The sequence below is a fragment of the Polypterus senegalus genome, chromosome 1 (genome assembly GCF_016835505.1).
Source record: "Polypterus senegalus isolate Bchr_013 chromosome 1, ASM1683550v1, whole genome shotgun sequence".
In the NCBI taxonomy this organism is placed as follows: Eukaryota; Metazoa; Chordata; class Cladistia; order Polypteriformes; family Polypteridae; genus Polypterus; species Polypterus senegalus.
Genome location: NC_053154.1, coordinates 27,247,639 through 27,270,729, shown reverse-complemented (window position 1 = coordinate 27,270,729; position 23,091 = coordinate 27,247,639). Strand labels below are relative to the sequence as shown.

General features: G+C 40.6%; 1 protein-coding gene across 1 annotated transcript in view; it reads left to right on the top strand.

Annotated features, from left to right (window-relative positions):
- The window catches only part of LOC120523595 (apolipoprotein L3-like), a 43,467-nt gene extending 24,695 nt beyond the window's left edge, over window positions 1-18,772 (top strand). Inside the window, exon 5 of the mRNA XM_039745037.1 lies at window positions 14,249-18,772. Coding sequence (XP_039600971.1) covers window positions 14,249-15,062 — 814 coding nt within the window. The 3' untranslated portion in view covers window positions 15,063-18,772. The remainder of the gene's footprint in view (window positions 1-14,248) is intronic.
- Window positions 18,773-23,091: the final 4,319 nt, after the last annotated feature.

Sequence of the window (23,091 nt, the reverse complement as noted above, 5' to 3'; positions counted from 1 at the left end):
GGGTGGTCTATAACACACTCCTAAAATAAGACCTTTTTCCCTAATATTTTCCAGGCGAAGCCACATGTCCTCACTACGATGGGGCTAATCGTCCAACTGAAGATGACTTACATTTAAACCCTGTTTGGCATAAACAGCAACCCCACCTCCTTTTCTGTTCTGTCTATCCTTCGCAAAAAATGTGTATCCCTCTATGTTACACTCATCCCCATCTTTGTTATTTAGCCAGGTTTCCGTTATTGCTATAATATCATAACTATGCTCTGCTACATACAACTCCAACTCACTTACCTTATTTTTGATACTTCTAGCATTAAGGCAAGCTATTTTTAATGTGTTAATCCTTTTACATTTACATGTTTGCTTAGAACTTACATTACTATGCATTTTTATTTCTACACCATTGTTTGTTCTTCCATGTATAGATCTAAATCTGGCCTGTCCTAAACTCCCTGCCCCCCCATTCCCTAGGTATACCCTTCTACCCTGCACCAAGATTTGAGCCACGCGTTAAGCCTTCTAATCTCCTCAATCTTACCTGGACTGGCGCGTGGCACAGGCAGAACTACGGAGAAGACTACCTTGTCAGTTCTGCTCCTCAGCTTGGTACCTAACTCTTTGAATTTGGATCACAGAACTGACAGACTACAGTTATTTATGTATGTCATTTGTTCCAACGTGGACAGTGACAACTGGATCCACCCCCGCTCTGGCCAAGAGCCTATCCACCCTTCCAGGGAGGTCTTCCACCTGCGCTACCGGAAGGCAACACACCGTGTGAGGCTCTCTTTCTCTGGAGCACACCTGCGCTTCAATTCCCCTAATGATTGAGTCCCCAACTATCACTACCTTTCTCTTTTTGGGAACTGGTTTTGAGGTGGCCCGTTGGGGCTCCTCATTCCTGCCTACCACCTCAGAATTATCAGTCACCGTCCAGCTCCGCTAGGGCATGATAACGGTTTGACGCTTCTAATTCGGGGGTTGATGCCCCCAGATAGTATGCACCCTTTACCTTACGCCTTGTGACCGTGACCCACCTATTCCTACCTGTCTGGTCTGGAATCTCCTCCCACGCCACCTTAGGATTGCACACTATCTCTCTAAAGGACACCTGGGCCAAGTCCGCCAATTCTCTATTACAACGCAGGTCAGCCAACTCCTCCTCCAGTTCAGCGACCCTGAGCTCGAGGTGCTGGATCAGCTGGCATCTCTTGCAGATGTAACCCTCATAGACAACTGGCTCTTCCAAACCATCATCTAAAAAGTCCAACATCCAACAGGACTTGCATTGCACTGGCCTCATTATTAAAATTTGACTTGGGATTACTGCGCTGCCTTAACTTTTTTTTTTTTTCTTAAAATTATTCTTCTTTCAACTGCTCCTTAACTTAAATGGTAACACTAAGATCTGCTCCAGATATTTTACACCTTTTCCCCCTATTTTTCACCTGTTCTCCCTCTCAGCTGCCTGCTATTTGTCTTTCTATGAGGTTAACTTTACTTTTCTCTGTCTCTTCTCCTAACTTTGCGCTCTTCTTACTTATAAGCTCTCCACTCGCACTGTTTATATTCCCCCATAATAATGAACCAATACGCTGTCGCCCATTTAACTGTTCTGCCTCTGGACTGCTATGGACTGTTTAATCCAAAATTAACAAATAAATAAAACTTTACTACCTTATTTGCTCCTACTGCTCCTTGTGCCTGATTGGCATCTTAACGCAGGCCGCTTACCTTCGCACTGCTGAGTTTCCACCTTTTACTGCTTTGAAGTCAGCCGCGGCCTTTTTTCTTTCCTTTAAACTAAGGAATCGCTGTTACGACAACGCGGTTATTTATTTACAAATGCCGATATCAGTTACTGCTGCTTTCTACCCTGCCGCCTCGATGCTAATTCAAATACAGATAACAAGAAAAAGAACAAGTACAAGTACAAATAACTTTTCCAAGCGCACTTCCAAACACCCAGCTACTTTTGCTCTTGTGCGGGCGAAAAAAAAAAGCAAAACAAAAACCCTTCTAAAGGGAAAAAAAGCCTTAAAAATTCCCACACGGTTCCTTAGCGGCAACCAAAACCAAAGTTTTAAGAGCAAAATGTATTGTTTTTCATTTAAATCTCACACCACAGAACAAACCAACAACTCTCAACGGACTCTAGCGTTTGCAAAGCACACGTGACTCTCAGCTCTCCAATCCAAAATCTCAGCTCTCTGCTCTAAGATGTTCTGCTGACATCAGTCCATGCACCAGAAGTGATGTTCTTCTGTACATATATATATTGTGAACGATAGGGGGCGCTCTTGCTCCCTTGAACCCCTGTCCACGACTCCAGACACCAGGTAAAAGTCCTCAAGTTGACTTTATTTTGTCGCCACAGTGCACAAAGCACACTCTCCACCACAATTCTCATTAAACTCACAATAATACAATAATAAACAATCCTCCAGCTCCCAGACGCGTTGCCACCCTTCCACCCAGCTCAGCTTGTTGTCTGGGAGTTCCCATAGTCCTTTTATATCTCCTGACCCGGAAGTGTTCTCAATCCCCAGTCCATGTGATCCTCAATCACTTCCGGGTCAGGTAAAAGTTCTTTTCTTCAACCCAGAAGTCTGTCTGTCGCTCTGTCGCTCTTCCTGTGAAGGGGACAGAGGGGACTGGGCGGTATCATGGTCTGGAATCCCTACAGATTTTATTTTTTCTCCAGCCGTCTGGAGTTTTTGTTTTTCTGTCCCCCCTGGCCATTGAACCTTACTCTTATTCGATGTTAATTAATGTTGATTTATTTTGTTTTATAATTATGTCTTTCATTTTTTTATTCTTTAATATGTAAAGCACTTTGAGCTACTGTTTGTTTGAAAATGTGCTATATAAATAAATGTTGTTGTTGTTGTTGTTGTGACGAACCTCCGGGTCACAGGGCACGAAGAAGCCCTCGGTCCTCCCTGCAGCTCCCTCCTGTGGCCCCCACGGCATCCAGCAGGGCTTTGCATAAAAACTCCAATGTCCATGATGCCCTGCTGGTCTTCTGGGGACCTCCACGCTGCAAGGAGGGCTCCACCTGGCGGCTTGGGGTATTGACTGTGATAAATGGCCGGCCATCCATCACAATATACACATACTGTACATATCTTCATATCTATATACATATCTACATATACACATATATATATATACATACCTATCTACATCATATATACACACACATACATACATACATACATACACACACACACACACACACACACACACATACTGTATATATAATTTGTGTGTGTGTGTATGTATGTGTGTGTGTGTGTGTGTGTGTGTATATATATATATATAATATAGATAGGTGTGTGTGTGTATATATACAGTATACACATACATACAAACATACACACAGGTATATATATATGTGTATATATATGTATGTGTCTATATGTGTGTGTATAGCTTTGGTCACTGAGTGCAAGGGAAAAATAATAAAATGTAGTTTATAAGTTATTAAACAGTAAAACATTAACGTTTTAAGAAGTACAGGTACATTGAGCACTACTGGAGTGGTTGCGGGTAAACTACATTTTAAAGACGGTGTAACAGAACAGATAAGTAGTACTAACAGCAGCTAAAATGTATATGGATCATCTCTCGGTAGTAGATCCCTTTTGAAAGGCTACGACGGCTGTGGTATAGAAATTACATTTTCTGTGTGAACGTCCAAATTTCTGCCTCTGGTAATGTGCCTTACCAGCATTTCCAGCAATTAAAGAAAATTAGTTTTGTGTCCTCTGCAGTGTAAAGAGAGAAAGGCTTTGGTTTGGGATAAAAGGAAAAAAGGTGTAAAGAAAGGAAAGTTGCCTTTTTCTTTTATATAGTACTAGCCAACCCGTGGCGTAGCATACGCCGCATAATCAGGCCGCTTTTTAAATGATTTTTAAGCACAGAGGAAAAAATTTTGAAAAATCCGTAATTTAATAAACCACCAAGAAAAGTAACATTGCAACAATTCACGCTACGAACCAACATACAATTGTCCGTGACTGAAAACTGGAGGAGCGTTCAGTACGCACTGCCCGCTTATGTGCTCGCCCCCAACTCCCTACCTGAGTCGCTTTCGTCTGTGTACAGTCCACACACACCTGTGAGTCACGTTGACTGTTAATTTTCCAAACATCGCCTCAGTCGGTTTCCACGTTGATTTTTCATTGTTCTTTTGCGGTTCCAGCTGCTTTTTTATATATAATCCACCAAGTCACCCGAACATGGGAGGCTTTACAAAGGGCAGGAACGTAATCAGTGCGAGCGTATGACCCGCACATACTGGGAATTTTCTCGTTCGTGGGGAACAATTGGAAGCCACGGTCTCCATCACGAATGGGGTTCAACGGCTTACCCACGCCTTCCCGCGCCAGATAGACACACGTTGATCCATTCAGTGTAGCGCGCGTGCAGTACCGGAAATACAAGTGCATCACAGACCTGTTAATGCTCAATCTCACGTGGCTGAAAGCCACATGTCCCTCTAAGAATTTGGACGCCGACCGCTGTTGGGTCGTGTAACTATTTAGCAGGCGGGAGTCTCATTCGTTTTCGGAAATAACCAGCCAAATCGCTCCACCAACTAAGAACTGCCATGCACCACCACCCACAGAATCGAGAAAGAGCTATCAATCTGTCAATCTTGTCCGTGTCCGGGCGGGTGAGGTTTCCTGTGTTGAGTCAAATGAAGCGAAAGGCTCCACACCTGGTGGTGCCCTTCCGTCAATTCCTTTAAGTTTCAGCTTTTAACCATACTCCCCCCTGAACCCAAAGACTTTGGTTACCCGGTTGGCTGCCTGTTGCGGGGCCTGCATTGGTGAAGCAGGTGAGACGGTAATAAAACAGAGGCACAGGGCTTATTGGTTTTTAAAGACTGCTTCCTTCATTGGGTTTTAACCAATGCACAGAACGAACCAACACACAATCGTCCGTGCGGCGCTCAGGGTGGAACGGGAGGAGAGGAGAAGGACATCCACTCCACTCCCTCCGTCATGCTAGTCTGCTGATTTCTCGTTCAGTATACAGTGCCTGCTCATGTGCCCACCTCCAACTCGTCACTCGAGTTGTTGTCGTCTTTGTACAGTCCAGATGTACCTGTGACTCACGTAGACTTTTCATTGCTCTGTGCGGTTTTGGCTGCCTTTCTATATATAATCCACCAAGACACCCGACCACGATGGGAGGGGGGTGTGTACAAAGTGCAGGAGTATCTAAGAAGACGCATGTTTCTCGCGGATGCGAATTGCTGTATGTAGGATGTAAAACAGTTTGCTATAGTGCACGCGTGTCGGCGTCGTAACGAAAACTCGTTTTTTAAAGACTGCTCACTTCATTGTGTTTTAACCTCAGTTGTAAAGGAATGTTTTAAGGATCCCATGGGATACCCCTCGCAAACAGTTTTACATGCCGCATATGGCGATTCACCTCCGCGAGAAACATGCCTCTATTAACAGTCAACGTGGGTCGGAGCTGCATGTGACTTCTACAACAGATGAATATAAATGACGCCGGTTTTTCTGTGTCGTCGCGTCCGAGTTGGTGGGTGTGGCTCTGTGAGTTGTCGTTGTATCCAATGGTCTTGGAGTTGGTGGCCGTGGCTCCTTCCTGTGTGCGCCATAGGTGTCTCATTTGTCGGCGGCTTAGTGAATCCACGCCCCTTCCGGCATGCTTTCCATGGTTGTCTTGCCTTAGTGAATTATTTATATAGATAGAGAGATGTGTTCGCTGACGATATGAGTGCCTTTTGGGGACAGTTGCAGTGGGTCTTGTGTAGACTGGTGAGACGTCCCTACCATTAATCGGCTGTGATGGCACTGTCAGTCCTCCACTCCTGTGCGTGTCTTCATAATTCGAGCTGACGACCTCATAATCATATACATACAAAAAAAGGTGCGAAGCGCCTTAATATTAGTTTGCCGTGGTGTAGAAAAGGGGTCCCGTGTTTGCACTTGTCTGGACTAGAGCTCAGGGGGAGGATGAAAAAAATTAAAAGTGCTCACTTTGACTTAAGGCAGAAGCGCAGTCAGTGTCTCAAGGGCCGGCACAGCTATGTGCGCGCGCCGGCTGCTCGACTTTTGCTGGCCAGGAGACCCCACTTTTTGCAGACACGTTCATGATATCAAAAGTCTCCGCGCTCTTTGGAGGTCATTCATATATATACTGTGTATATATATATATATATATATACTGTATATATATATATACTGTGTGTATATATATATATATATATATATATATATATATATACTAATAAAAGGCAAAGCCCTCACTCACACACTCACTGACTCACTCACTCACTCACTGACTCACTCACTCACTCACTGACTCATCACTAATTCTCCAACTTCCCGTGTAGGTAAAAGGCTGAAATTTGGCAGGCTCATTCATTACAGCTTACTTACAAAAGTTGGGCAGGTTTCATTTCGAAATTCTACGCCTAATGGTCATAACTGGAAGGTATTTTCTCCATTAACTGTAATGGAGTTGAGCTGGAATGGCGTGGGGGAGTTTCGTGTGACATCATCACGCTCCCACGTAATCACGTGAACTGATTGTCAGCGCAGTGCGTAGAAAACCAGGAAGACCTCGAAAAGTGCTTAAGAAAACATGCATTATATAATATAGAAGGCAGCGAAAAACAATAAGAAGCGAGCGAGTGACATATACTACCATATTCATGAGTGTTGCTGCCTCAGAAAGAAAGCATGGTGTAAACCTAAACTTTAAATTAAGTTCATAGACAGGCTACGCTGGCGTTTCACATGCCCACAGGTAATGCGGGATACAAGTTTAATGAGAGGACGCGGATATAAGCGAGTTTTGATCACTTTGTAACTAAGTTAAAATTGTAGGTGAAGGGTGTGCTTATGCAAATTCGAGACTGTGTTTGTGGGGATTGACAGTTAAGGCGGGTGGGGGAGTCACGTCATCATCTCCCCTCCCATTCATCTAATTTCGGTCTGAGCTGAGCTCCGCGGCTAATGCCGTCTTTCGAAGCAACTTCGTCAGACTGCCACCAAATACTCACAGAAAAATCCACAAGTTAATACACACGCTGTCTCTAGAGTTTCTCCACACTGAATCCTCCAGGCACTACTTACAAAAGGTCACATTGACAATCGTGTTACGTTATTTTTAAAATCTTTCCTTTTCTTAGCACAAGCACAGCTGAGAAGCTTCGATGCATGTGCTCCATAACGCTTAAAAATAATGCATTTAATCACACTTTGCATTACAAGCACAGGGAGCTTTTGTCAATGCATGATTTCCTGGTACATGGATTACATTGATCAGCGCATCCCGATTCATTTTACCCTCGCACCACCTTAGTTTGAGAAGAAGTCTGAAAAATATGAGGTTAACACAGAAAAACATCACCAATTCAAGCTTTATGAATAATCGATTAAGCCATCAATAATTGTTTTGGTAAAGCCATCCTCCTTCCATTTTATAATTTTTCCGCCAATAGCCATGATTAAATGAGCGGTAAATAAAGTAAGAGCAAAGCGAGGGTGACTTATTTAGGCAGGCATATATATGACAGCAACACTCATGACAATGTCAATCATGTTACGTTATTATTAAAATGTTTCCTTTTCTTTTCATTACTTCTTTAACACACTACTTCTCCTGCGGGCGGGATTTTGCTATATATATAATATATGAATGACCTCCAAAGAGCTGAGACTTTTGATATCATGAACGTGTCTGCAAAACTGTGGTCTCCTGCCCAGCAAAAGTCGAGCAGCCAGCGCGCTGCATAGCTGTGCCGGCCTTTGAGGCGCTGACTGCGCTTCTGCCTTAAGTCAAAGTGAGCACTTTTAATTTTTCATCCTCCCCTGCGCTATAGCCCAGACAAGTGCAAACACGGGACCCCTTTTCTACACCACGGAAAAATAATATTAAGGCGATTCACACTTTCTTTTGCACGATATACGATTATCAGGTCATCACCTCGGATTATGAAGACACACACACGAGTGGAGGACTGACAGTGCCATTACAGCCGATTAATGGCAGGGGCGTCTCACCAGTCTACACAAGACCCACCGCGACTGTCCCCAAAAGCGATCATAACGTCAGCGAACACATCTCTCTATACTATATAAAAGAAAAAGGCAACTTTCCTTTCTTTACACCTTTTATCCCAAACCAAAGCCTTTCTCTCTTAACAGTGCAGAGGACACAAAACTAATTTTCTTTAAATGCGGTAAGGCACATTACCAGAGGCACAAATTTGAGCGTTCACATAGAAAATGTAATTTCTATACCACAGCCGTCGTGTAGCGCCTTTCAAAAGGGATCTACTACCGAGAGATGATCCATATATACAGTATTTTAGCTGCTGTTAGTTACTTACCTGTTGTGTTACACAGTCTTTAAAATGTAGTTTACCCGCAACCACTCCAGTAGTGCTCAATGTACCTGTACTTCTTAAAACGTTAATGTTTTACTGTTTAATAACTTATAGACTATATTTTATTATTTTTCCCTTGCACTCAGTGACCAAAGCTATACACACACATATAGACACATACAAACATACACACAAGTATATATATGTGTATATATATATATGTATGTATGTGTGTATATATATATATATATATACACACACACACACCCCTATCTACATTATATATATATATATATATATATATATATATATATACACATACATACATACACACATATATATAATTTGTGTGTGTGTATGTATGTATGTGTGTGTATATATGATATAGATAGGTATGTATATATATATATGTGTATATGTAGATATGTATATATAGATATGAAGATATGTATGTGTATATATATATATATATGTATGTATGTGTGTGTGTGTATGTGTGTGTGTGTGTGTGTGTGTATATATATATGACAGCAGCAATCCAAGCTTTGAGAAAACAGTAAAAAGGAGGCATGTCAGACGTCGTGGTACATTTTCTGATGCAGCTACCGAAAACAACTTCGTGACGCTGCAACCAAATACACAAAACAATTACTTTGACAATCATGTTACATTATTTTTAAAATGTTTCATTTTCTTTTTCATAACTTCTTAAACACATGACATCGCTGCGAAGCGCGGGTATTTTGCTATATATATCACAGCGACACTCATAACAGTGACAAAACAATTACATTGACAATCATGTTACATTATTTTCAAAATGTTTCCTTTTCTTTCTCTTTCCTTCTTTAACACACTACTTCTCCGCTGCCAAGCGAGTATATATATATATATATATATATATATATATATATATATATATATATATATATATATATATATATATATATATATATATATATATATATATATATATATATATATAGATACTGTAGATAGATTATATATATATATATATATATATATATATAGATACTGTAGATATATATATATATATATATATATATATATACAGTGGTGTGAAAACTATTTGCCCCCTTCCTGATTTCTTATTCTTTTGCATGTTTGTCACACAAAATGTTTCTGATTATCAAACACATTTAACCATTAGTCAAATATAACACAAGTAAACACAAAATGCAGTTTTTAAATGATGGTTTTTATTATTTAGGGAGAAACAAAATCCAAACCTACATGGCCCTGTGTGAAAAAGTAATTGCCCCTGAACCTAATAATTGGTTGGGCCACCCTTAGCAGCAATAACTGCAATCAAGCGTTTATGATAACTTGCAATGAGTCTTTACAGCCTGGAGGAATTTTGGCCCACTCTTTTTGCAGAATTGTTGTAATTCAGCTTTATTTGAGGGTTTTCTAGCATAACCGCCTTTTTAAGGTCATGCCATAGCATCTCAATTGGATTCAGGTTAGGACTTTGATTAGGCCACTCCAAAGTCTTCATTTTGTTTTTCTTCAGCCATTCAGAGGTGGATTTGCTGGTGTGTTTTGGGTCATTGTCCTGTTGCAGCACCCAAGATCGCTTCAGCTTGAGTTGACAAACAGATGGCGGACATTCTCCTTCAGGATTTTTGGTAGACAGTAGAATTCATGGTTCCATCTATCACAGCAAGCCTTCCAGGTCCTGAAGCAGCAAAACAACCCCAGACCATCACACTACCACCACCATATTTTACTGTTGGTATGATGTTCTTTTCTGAAATGCTGTGTTCCTTTTACGCCAGATGTAACGGGACATTTGCCTTCCAAAAGTTCAACTTTTGTCTCATCAGTCCACAAGGTATTTTCCCAAAAGTCTTGGCAATCATTGAGATGTTTCTTAGCAAAATTGAGATGAGCCCTAATGTTCTTTTTACTTAACAGTGGTTTGCGTCTTGGAAATCTGACATGCAGGCCGTTTTTGCCCAGTCTCTTTTTTATGGTGGAGTCATGAACACCGACCTTAATTGAGGCAAGTGAGGCCTGCAGTTCTTTAGACGTTGTCCTGGGGTCTTTTGTGACCTCTCGGATGAGTCGTCTCTGCGCTCTTGGGGTAATTTTGGTCGGGAAGGTTCACCACTGTTCCATGTTTTTGCCATTTGTGGATAATGGCTCTCACTGTGGTTCGCTGGAGTCCCAAAGCTTTAGAAATAGCTTTATAACCTTTACCAGACTGATAGATCTCAATTACTTCTGTTCTCATTTGTTCCTGAATTTCTTTGGATCTCGGCATGATGTCTAGCTTTTGAGGTGCTTTTGGTCAACTTCTCTGTGTCAGGCAGCTCCTATTTAAGTGATTTCTTGATTGAAACAGGTGTGGCAGTAATCAGGCCTGGTGGTGGCTACAGAAATTGAACTCAGGTGTGATACACCACAGTTAGGTTATTTTTTAACAAGGGGGCAATTACTTTTTCACACAGGGCCATGTAGGTTTGGATTTTTGTGTCCCTAAATAATAAAAACCATCATTTAAAAACTGCATTTTCTGTTTACTTGTGTTATATTTGACTAATGGTTAAATGTGTTTGATGATCAGAAACATTTTGTGTGACAAACATGCAAAAGAATAAGAAATCAGGAAGGGGGCAAATAGTTTTTCACACCACTGTATATATAGATAGATAGATAGATATGAGAACAACACTCATATCAATGACAAAACAATTACATTAACAATCATGGTACGTTATTTTTAAAATTTTTCCTTTTCTTTTTCATACCTTCTTTAACACACTATTCTCGCTCTGCGGCGGGTATTCTGCTAGTATATATAGCAAAATACCCGCGCCTCGCAGCTGAGAAGTCCATCCATCCATCCATCCATTTTCTAACCCGCTGAATCCGAATACAGGGTCACGGGGGTCTGCTGGAGCCAATCCCAGCCAACACAGGGCACAAGGCAGGAACCAATCCTGGGCAGGGTGCCAACCCACCGCAGGACACACACAAACACACACTAGGGCCAATTTAGAATCGCCAATCCACCTAACCTGCATGTCTTTGGATTGTGGGAGGAAACCGAGCGCCGGAGGAAACCCACGCAGACACGGGAGAACATGCAACTCACGCAGGGAGGACCCGGGAAGCGAACCCGGGTCTCCTAACTGCGAGGCAGCAGCGCTACCACTGCGCCACCATGCCGCCCCAGCTGAGAAGTAGTGTGTTAAATAAGTAATGAAAAAGCAAAGGAAACATTTTAATAATAACGTAACATGATTGACATTGTTATGAGTGTTGCTGTCATATATATGCCTGCCTGAATAAGTCACCCTCGCTTCCCTCTTACTTTTTTACCGTTCATTTAATCATGGCTAATGGCGGAAAAATTATAAAATAGAAGGAGGATTACACTGGGTATGGCTTTACCAAAACAATTATTGATGGCGAATCGATTATTCATAAAGCTTGAATTGGTGATCTGTTTTTCTATTTTAACCTCATATTTTTTCATACTTCTTCTCAAACCAAGGGGGTGCGAGGGTAAAATGAATTGTGAAGCGCTGATCAATGTAATCGGTGTACCAGGAAATCATGCATTGACAAAAGCTCCCTTTGCTTGCAATGCAAAGTGTGATTAAATGCGTTATTTTTTAACGTGTTATGGAGCACATGCATCAAAGCTTCTCAGCTGTGCTTGTGCTAAAAAAAAGGAAACATTTTAAAAATAACGTAACACGATTGTCAATGTAACCTTTTGTAAGTAGTGCCTGGAGGATTCTGCGTGGAGAAACTCTAGAGACAGCGTGTGTATTAACTTGTGGATTTTTCTGTGAGTATTTGGTGGCAGTGTGACGAAGTTGCTTCGGAAGACGGCGTTAGCCGCGGAGCTCAACTCAGAGTGAATTGAGGTGAATGGGAGTGGAGATGATGACGTCACTCCTCCACCTGCCTTAACTGTCAATCCCGTCACAAACACAGTCTCTCGGAATTTGCATAAGCACGGCCTTTGACCAGCAATTTTAACTTTGTTACAAAGTGATCAAAACTCTCGTTTATATCCTGCGTCCTCTCATTAAACTTGTATCCCGCATTAGCCGTGGGCATGACAAACGCCAGCGGCAGCCTGTCTATGAACTTAATTTAAAGTTTAGGTTTACACCGTGCTTTGTTTCCGAAGTAGCAGCACTCATGAATATGCTTGTACAGTATGTGTCACTCGCTCGCTTCTTATTGTTTCGCTGCCTTTTCAATTGTATAATGAATGTTTTCTTCAGCGCTTTTTGGAGCTCTTCCTGGTTTTCTACGTAATGCGTTGACAGTCAGTTCACATGATTACGTGGAGGCGTGATGATGTCACACAAAACCCGCCCCCCCCCCACGGCCATTGAGCTCAACTCCATTACATTATATGGAGAAAAATAGCTTCCAGTTATGACCATTACGCGTAGAATTTCGAAATGAAACCTGCCCAACTTTTGTAAGTAAGCTGTAAGGAATGAGCCTGCCAAATTTCAGCCTTCCACCCACACGGGAAGTTGGAGAATTAGTGATGAGTCAGTGAGTGAGTGAGTGAGTGAGTCAGTGAGGGCTTTGCCTTTTATTAGTATAGATTCTAATTTGGTTACATGTGGTTATGGGTGTGTGAGAGAGCCCCGTCAACGGAAATTTAACTTTACATCTATACTAATAAAAGGCAAAGCCCTCACTATAAATATATATGCTATAGATATATATATATATTGAGATATGACAGCAACACTCATATCAATGACAAAACAATTACATTAACAATCATGTTACGTTATTTTTCCTTTTCTTTTTCATAACTTCTTTAACACACTACTTCTCCGCTGCGAAGCGCGGGTATTCTGCTAGTTTTTTAATAAGGCTTAAAAGTTTTGTTTGTAAATTTCCTCCATATTTAGGGTATACTTGGAATAGTATGTCTTTATATAAATAAATATAATATTTCTATTTTTTTCTCTGATATGGCACCAACATAAAACAGGCCATGTGATTTTTGGTGCTTATCTGTCTTGTTTAAACATGGTACTATGTGAGTTTTTCTATATTTAGAGTTGCATTATCGGACAGTTGGGGATTCTTAAATGGACTTGTCTCAGTGTGGTTGTGTATGCACTGGCCTTTTTTGTGATGGACTGTGGACTGTTGCCATGTTCAGGGTTATTTTCTTGTTTGTGCCCGATGTTGACAGGTTGGGCACCATCTACTGTCAACCCTGAACTAGTCACAAAGATTAAACTATCAGTGGATGGATTCTTTTCATTGTAAGAAGGTGGGGAATAAACTGTAGTCTCATTACTTTGGCTTGAGGTTTTCACAGAATCCTGTGAAAAGTGTATGGTGATGGCCTCACTTACAATATTCAGTGGGTGACTTAGTTTCATGTGGTCCTATAACTGAATACTGATGTACAATGTCAAGGGTAAAAAATAAAAGCTGAGTGTTCCTTTCTTGCAGCACTAATAGGCTCTGCCTTAATTTCAGACCACGTATTGTCTACACAGGACTTAAATGTTCTTCCCTTATCTGCATGAGCTTTTCTCCAGGTGTTGTAGTGTTTTCTTTTCAGGTCCCAAAGATTGTTAGTGTTAATGTTAGTGATATTTTAAAATATATTAGTTAGTCTGTGTTTGAGCATGAGTGTGACCTGCAAAAAACTGTCACATCATCCTGGGCCATTCCTGCAGCAACTGACCCGGCCTCTCACAACCCATACCTGAATATATTGCATAGGACTTTATTAATTTTATGAAGACACTTTCTCCAGTACTGTGTACAAGACTTCAGGTAACTGAAAGATGCTACTATAATTTCATTTTCATATACCAATCAACTATTTCATTTCTTTTTCAGGAAGTATGAAAATACTGCATGCAAAGTTTACAAGGGTCTTCAGCTTTTTGTGAAACTCTTTGGTGACCGAGCTGAAAAACTGCAGAAGTACATAGATGATCTACGCAATATTGCTGATGGGGTGGACAGATTTCACAAAGGAGCAACCATTGCCAGCATCACTGGAGGAGCTGTGAGTGCAGCAGGAGGAATTGCAACCATTACTGGATTGATCCTGGCTCCCTTTACATTTGGAGCCTCCATTATAGTCACTGCTGTCGGTTTAGGAGTAGCTACCGCAGGTGGACTGACCAGTGCTTCAGCCACTATTTCGGATAGTGTCAACACTTCAATAGATCGATCAAAAGTAGAGGCGATAATAGAGGGCTACCAAAAAGACATTAAGGATGTGGCAGAATGCCTGAATTTTATCAACACTGGCATAAAGAATATCGAAAAGCTGAATTATTCCAGGATCAAAGATTCTTTGAAGACTATGGCTTCTCCTAGTACGCAGAACATGCTTCAAGCTGGAGCTAGAGCTAGCAAAGGACTGGCCAACATTGCAGACATTGTGAGAGTGGTCCAGTTGGCTCAAGTAGCAGGGGGTGCAGTCAGAGCGGTTAGAATTGCAGGAGTGGCAACTGGCATACTAGCGGGGCTCTTCTTGGGACTCGATGTCTTCTTTATTGCAAAAGACTCCATTGACCTACATAAAGGTGCCAAGACTGAATTTGCCATAAAAGTCCGTGAAGTGGCAAACGAACTGCAGGAGGGGCTTTCGGAGTTAAGCCAAATCCAGAAAGAGTTTGAAAAATCTATGCAATTGGCATAACTCTCTTTATCGATATTTATTCCGTGTAAACATCACATTATTGTGGCCAATTACAGGCATACTCCTTTGAAATGTAGAATCTGGCATGTTATTCGTTCTAATTTGCTAGACACTGCACAATTTATACATTTTAATGGAAAGCTATTAATTGTTTTAATGAATTTGGTGCGTTTATGTCCCACCTCAAGAATGTGCAGGGTGACAACTTCAAAGTCTTAGTATTTGAGATTATTAGAATTAGCCCTGATCCTAAGGCACTGTCCCACAAACTCGTGGACGCCCCTTTAACTAAGCTAATTGATGTGGCAGGGGCCATTAACAATATACTATCACAGTGAGTGTTAATATGACGTAGCACTTCAGCCAGATTCATAAAGACCTTTTTAGGGAAACTTTGTTAATTCTGACCTCATTTGTTAACTTTGTTAATTCTCCTCTACCAGAAGCTCAACCTCATTAAGATGGCTTTAATATGCTATCAGAAATATGAGCTTCGGCTTAATAGCTCTCAGTTTGGATGAAACAAAGTTGTGACGTGAAACTGAACTCTCGCCTTATTCACTGATATTAAGTAAATAACAACAAGATCAGTCGGAAATTACAGACACATTGTATTTGGTGTAAAGTGACAGATTCTTGATGCATTTAGTTTGGCATTTATTTTCATGAAAAAGATGAAAGCCAATCAAGGACAAAATCAAGAACAAATTAGTATCTTCTCCAAAAGTGCAACTGAAAATTCACATGAATACAGTGCAGTGAAATTGAGATTCTTCATAATCATTAGCCCCAAAAATTCTCATAGGAGTAGTACATGATCACTGCATAACAGTATCAGAAAAAATACTTTATAATGAGCAGAATCCACTCAACCCAATATAGCTAGTTAGTCAAGTAATGTTCAAAGTTTAAACTGTACATATAGTAAGGCTTGTTTTAGTAATTAATGGAGTTGTTCTAGGTTAATCAAACGATATGTAGACAGCAGTAAATGTGCAGTTGTGGTAAGGGAATCGGATGAGTTTAAATAGGTAGGCTGAAAATGAAGAATCTTTATCCACAGATATAAAAGGATTGTCAGTTTAAAAAAAAAAAATAAAAAACTTGCCGATGAAGAATGAGAGGATTACCATACACCTGTTTCAGGTCATCCAGTCCTAAACTAACTAGTAGGCTTATGCTGATTTTTCTCTAGTAGTTCTCTAGTTTCTGTTTCATTTCCACTCCACCAGTCGACTGGTTGGTGACCACTGTTCAATAATATGGACACCTTGATAGAAGCAGTGTCCAAAGGGAATTAGTAAGAAATGATTCTCATTCTCCCAGTATAAGGGGCATTTCTAGGAGTTGGTGGTATCAGGGTCTTAGTCCCGTTTCATGGTGTCAAGCTTTTATAGTCTCATTTAACCTTAAAACATATCTTAAATCAGTTCTGGCAGTAGAACCAAATTACTGTCAGTACTCTATGTTTTGTCTTATCAGCATCTTGTTCTTCCTTGCAGTTCATTTTAAATTTTACACTTCTTTACCAAGCATTTGTCCCCGTGTGAGTTTCTAGCATCCCCCTCGAGGCCAAAATCAAAGTCAGAATAAAGATTCTGAAGTCCACACACAGCCTTGTTTTTAATTGTCCCTAGCAAACATTACTCATAAAGACTCTCCTTACAGTGATTCAGAAAGCTTGAATGCAGAGTACCGCAAGCTGCCATCATCTTATATAGGTGGCACAGGCTGACACAATACGTCATATGACCTCTGTGACTAGTACTGGGAACAGGGAGCATAAACAGCATGACCACAGCTTTGTAAAGATTGTCACAAGATGGTGACCACACACTCAGACAAAAAATAAAGACAACATGGTGTTTTCAGAAAAAAAATAAATAAATAAATATAAACATTCTGAAATTGAACAGACTGTATCTCAATATGCCAAAACCTAGATTCATTAAACTGATCTGCTTTTTGGTTTACTGGAATGAACAGACAGTGTTTAAAACAACTTAGCACCTTTGATCCACAGATAAGTTCAAGATTTAAGCAAATATCAGAAAAGGTGAGTTATTGTGAACAGAAAAATTAGTTGAAAGAAACAATGTTAAAATTTGAAGATGAATGCTAAAATGAAGCAGTGGTTAAATAGGTGTGACAAGTCCCCAGATCTGAGGGTTGTGTATTTAAGGGCTGAAAAAAAGAACCCATCAGAACTCTTAATACTGAGTCACAAAGTACAGTGAAAATCCATCCAACATGCACATAATAATCTCATGACAGGATACTTAGTGGAAATTAAAAGAAAGCGCACGTAAGGCAGAAAACTTGCGACTCTGTGACTTGGTACACAAAGAACCATCCATCACATTTGATTTAATCAATTTAAGGGTAATGCCTCCTTTAGGCTTCATGTTTATAATAGAAAAACAGCAAGATCCAGATCATGGACTTTGGGAGAGTTTCTGATGTAATTGTGAAAGCAGCCAAAGCAGACTACATCTTTGGAGACACCTAGTGGAAACTAATGTGAAGTGCATTCAAGAAAGAAACACACCAGCACTTCAGGGCACTCAGGGCACTAAGGGCTCCGGGATTCCATAACAAAATACTAAGACACTAAGAGCCAGAATAGTTTTTAAAAACTCTCAAAATGTTATATTACTTTATAACTACTGCATTTTCATACAGTTTTTAGAGTTTGTTTTATTTTTACTGTAAGGTTGTATTTGTTAAATATTGTTATTTAAAAATAATTTCTTATTAGTGAGCCAGACAAACTTATTGGACTGAAGACATCCCTGGTTTTGGAGGTGACAATGCTGCAGATTTTCATTAATGTTTCTAGAGGAGGACTATTGTGTTTAATTCCATTTCCTACATTATCAGGGTTCTTTGTGTCGAGTTAGTCTGGCCATTCAAAGTTTATCTAGCCTATGAAATTCATGAAGGATGTTTTGTGCATTAATTCATTGAAGAAAAAAAATCTTGATATCGCCCCTTAGTATTGCAAATAATCTCCTTATGCTTTATATGGAGCTATAGTAGAGCTGTTAAGTTCTTTATATATATATATGTGTGTGTAAATATATACAGTATATATAATAGAGTGAGTTTTGTTTTGTTTTTATATTTATAATTAAAGCATAGACCGTTTAAGTGACTTACTCATCAGAAGTGGACGGCTCTACCATCCACAGCTGCTTGATTCCCTCTACTTGATTCCACAGAAGTGAGCTCTGCCGTTCTGCATACTTGCACAAATGGGCAGAAGAATGGAATTCCCACATTTATTTAAAGATATTTGTTTACAAAATGCCTTTACCCAGCAGGCTTGGAAGTCTTTATGAAGTAAAATCACATTCTTCATAACCTGCCTGCTCAATTATTACTTATCTTAAATGTTTTATTCTACTCAAATAAAAGAATCTGGTGACACCTTCAATTTTGGGCAAGATTAGGAAAATCCTGTGTTATGAAGATTAAGTTAAGGGTATTAAATAACTGGATTGTGGAAGTCTTACTCTTTTCTCTTTCAGAGTAGCTGCAAACCTTTGTATTATTCTGTACTTATTTTTCTTGTTTGGAACAGGAGGAGGAAGTCATAAATGGAACAAACAAAATGTCTAAGAGTTGAACAAAGGAACATTGTGCTTCTGTAATTGTTTATATTGTACTGCTTTTTAAAATAGCTCAATAAAAATACTGTGAAAGAATTACATCTCGGCGTGTGGATGAGAACGTTATGATACAAGCTTTGGCAAAATCAGCTCATATGATTGCTATATGCAGCAAGTCAGTTCCTATCCGTGTCACATTTCCCAAATATCACGATGTGAGGGTCCTTGTGGGGTCTGTTCAGTTACACTACAAGCTGACTTGTTGCAGGTGTCTAAAGTCCCCATAAAATCTGCCTTTAAAGGATTTGTTCAGTTAATGCTACTTTATCACACTGACTATGTGCTGTTATTTTCTGCACACAACTGCGTAGTTAAAAGAACACTCCACCTAAAAATGTTTTTTTATTACTGTTTTATCTTCTACTTTCCCCTATTGTATTATTAATATGTAGTCTTAGAATGCCTAATCTCACTGACTTACCACTGTATATAACTTCTCCCCACCTTCCCTTCTATATCTATAACCTCAGGCAATTAGATGTAGTAAAAAGACAAGCAGGAGTTAAGTTACACATAAAATAATGTATTACTGATAATATTCATAAATAATAACAAAATGCAAAGTACATTTGAATATTGGCAACCATGCAACCTGATAAAATGGTGATGTGTAATTCAGGTGGCACACGGACTTGTAGTTACTTAAAATGTCTCTAGTTAAGGCATCGTTGGTGCTCAGCTTTTAGCCACATGTCTGTTCAAAATGGCTGAAGCTGTACTTTTCATTGTGTTGTCTTCAGTTCATGGTGTGATGGTCTTCTTCATCAGATCAGTAAGAGAAAGATACTTCTACATCATCACAGGTTAGCAAGAGAGATGCTTCTTCATCATATGTTGGTTAGAGAGAGAGAATGTGAGATTAAGTACGTACATTTATAGATGTTCTCTCCAACCCCTAGAACCAATAGGACATCATGGTACTTAAAGGCCTCTGAGACAAGCCAAGTCCAAACAGCCATACCTCAGACCAATGGGTGAAATAGAACATCTTAACATCTGAACCCCCCTCCCCGAAAAACCATATGTTAAACATCCTGGCTTCCTTGCAGAGAAATACTCATCAAACTGGTTTAAGACACATCCCCCAAATCCTGTCGTAAAATTACAAAGAAAAGTCGTAAACGGGGTTTCTGGCAAACACGAATGCCTCTCACCAAAGTAACACTAAATTACATTGACTAAATTACAAATAAAGACATACAAAACATTTATCAAGTTATATGCAAAATCTCACATCACAACACTCCACCCCTATGAATGTTTTGTACAATGTCTTTATAAACAGTCTTAATTGTGTGGCATCGCCCAGGAGGACCGGAGGAGGGCTTGTGCCTCCTCCAGACCGCGAGGGGGCGTCCGCCCTGGTTATGTTGGGGGCCTCGGGTAAAGGGCTTGGAAGCCCAGCCCTATAGGGACCCGTGGCCACTGCCAGGCGGCGCCCCGATGCCTGTAGAAGTCTGGAGCCCAGAACTTCCACCACACCAGGAAGTGCTGGGGGGAAGAAGACAGGGGACACCCGGAGGGCTTCCGGGTGCGCAGCCGGCATTTCCGCCACACTAGGGCGTGTCTTCTGAGGAGTGCCGGGGAGCAGCTGGAGCCCATCTGGGTTCCTATTTAAGGGGCCGCCTCCTTTCAGTCATTGGCGGAAGTCGAGTGGAAGAGAGGCAGAACTGGAGAGAGAACTGGAGGCGGCCAGGAGAGAGAGGCATTGAGACTGTGAGGCCTGGACATTGGGGGATCGGTACTGGAGGCACTGAGGTTTGTGGTGCACGTTATTTGTAAATAAACAGTATGTGGTGAACTTAAGATGTCCGTCTTCCTGTGTCCGGGTTCAAGTTCACAATTGTTTAAAGAGTCTGATGCATAACTTGTGCATTGATTTGCAGTATTTGCTCTCCCAGTGTTAAAAGTTGTCCTTTACATATCTTCTGTATTTCAAAGACAATCTGAAGAACTTGGAAGCACTCCTGATGACTTGTATCTGCTCCAGCTTGCTTCAACTGTTTGTTTAGCTTTCTGCAGTCGTCATATGTCATCAGATCTGGTGGTTCAAAATGAGACAAGTCCACCCCTTCCACTAAACTAGCCCACTGAAAATTAAGTCTATTGTATGAATTCTTAATCTGTACTTGTTCTCTGTCTAACTGCTAATTAGACCCCTGTCTCAAACTATCTGTTTAAGCGTATGCAGCTGTACAGTTAATATCAAAATTTGAAAGGTAACATACCACAGGTGCCAGTACATCCACTTCTGCCCAAGTGAGAACACATGTGCCACTGCATAAACTGTTCACAAACCAACATCTGTGGCCCCTCTTCACACATTTGGGGTTGATTTAGTTGCCTCTTGTGCTTTCCTACCCATGGTGCAACTCTTGACTGCCATCAGCCTTTACCAGTATAGGCTGGCATCACCACCATGAGACATCACAGCTATGCAACTCTCATCATTGCCCCTGTAGGCCACCCCTAGAATTGTTTGCTCACCATATGCATACTTGTTGTGCTGAACACCTCAGTTCAGAATTGGCCCACTGGTCCTGTGCCTGTACCATAGCCGCCAATCTCAGAAGGGCTTCTGTTTTTTCCCAATTAAAACTATACCTAACATCGGAGCACATATGACTTGCAAATGTACCAGCTGCACCTGCTTTCCTGAAAAGTTCACCAATTTTCTTAGTATACACTTTCCTTAATAATAGTATTAATTATATTAATTATCCCACTTAATTAATTAATACCCAGAATGTATACTTTATGAGCCCAAAATTAATCCCCTTATTTTGGCATTCCTAACTGGTTTGTTCAGTTTCCACCCCTTGGAATATAAATTTGCTGCAGTATTGAACAAACCTTTCCTTTTAAACTATAGCTATTGTGACTAGTCCTATTATAATTGCATGACTTGGGGACTTGTTACTCACTTAAACCCCAGTAAGTGTCTTTTTCTTGCTGTCTCTTCAGTTCTTCTTCATGTCTTTGTCTTTAGTCTTGTGTTGTCTTTTCTTCATTCTGCTATGTAGGCAGGTCTACAAAATGGAAGGTGACAAAGCAGTTTCTGTCCATCTCATTTTCTTGGCTGTCGACCTGGTGCCAACACTCAAACTTTGCTTCCAGGCATTCATTGGAACAGCTTGGCACTAGTGCCATGCCACTCCAATGTGCCAATGGTAACCCGATCTCCTGCATGGATTTTACTCTGCTAATTGCCTTCACTATTTATTACCTGCACCAACCCAAAGTCCATAAAACCTTACAATAGAAGTAGCACTATTGCAAAAGGCCAGAAAATTGAAACAGAAATAACTGTTTTCCTTTCCTGTCTTCCTGCACTACCCTTCTATTTTTTTTTCATTGCCTGTGTGTCCTTTTTTATTGTATGGTAACTGCTACCTGAAAGTGTGGGCTGAAACCTCTCCAGAATCCAAGTTCTAAATCCAGCATTCTCTAAAACTGACCTGTTTCTTTACTAAAGACCAGCTCACTTTTCTCCATTTTATTGCATGGAGAGTCATAGGCTGTCTTTTTAACAACTGGTCAGTCAGGTTTCGAATTACTGAACCTAAGTGTGTGTGCTTTTTAATTACTGCTGGCCCTTGCACAGCTGTTAGGACTTTCACACCCCTGTTCGCATTCCTGGCTTGCTGGCTGAACTTCCTGCTGCACCATCACCTATCCTTTGTTCTTTGGCTTGTCCTGATCCATTCAAACCAACTCCGAAACTGGTGCACTTTCTTTCCAACTCAGCCATTCTTGCACTAGCACATTCAGACCTTTCACACACAAGCACTTGAATTCCTTTCATTTCCATTGTTCTTGTTTAAATTCCACACTTTCTTTACTCAGTATCCTTAAGCCAATATCCAGTTCATGCCCTCTAGTCAACAATTGCCATTCACACTCACCAGCTCCTCTGCCTTCTATCTGATCTCTTTGTCCTAAATCAAATTTCAGTGCAGCACTGGTTACCTTTCCTAACAGTGGTGAAATATCTATCAGTGTAGCATGTTCTTTAAATACTGGACAGGCCTCAGAATTACTTGGAGATTGTGGTGCAGTGGAGAATAATGGAAGAAAACACCCTTGCTGTTTTCCTTCCTTTCATCTCTCTCCTTTTCCTCACACTCACATTCCCACTCTTTATCTGAGCACTCATCTGTCTCATGTAAGTCACCCACCCATGTTTTAGGGTTCCAGTCCGATCTGGTTACTATTGCTCTAACTTTCACCATGGGCAGTTTCTCTTGTTTCCCCTGCTTTCTGTGCTTTCTACTTTAGCAGTGGGTGTTCTACATGCTAACACTTCACAATTATCACACCAACTGTTACATCTTTCAAAACTCTCACTCAACATTCCA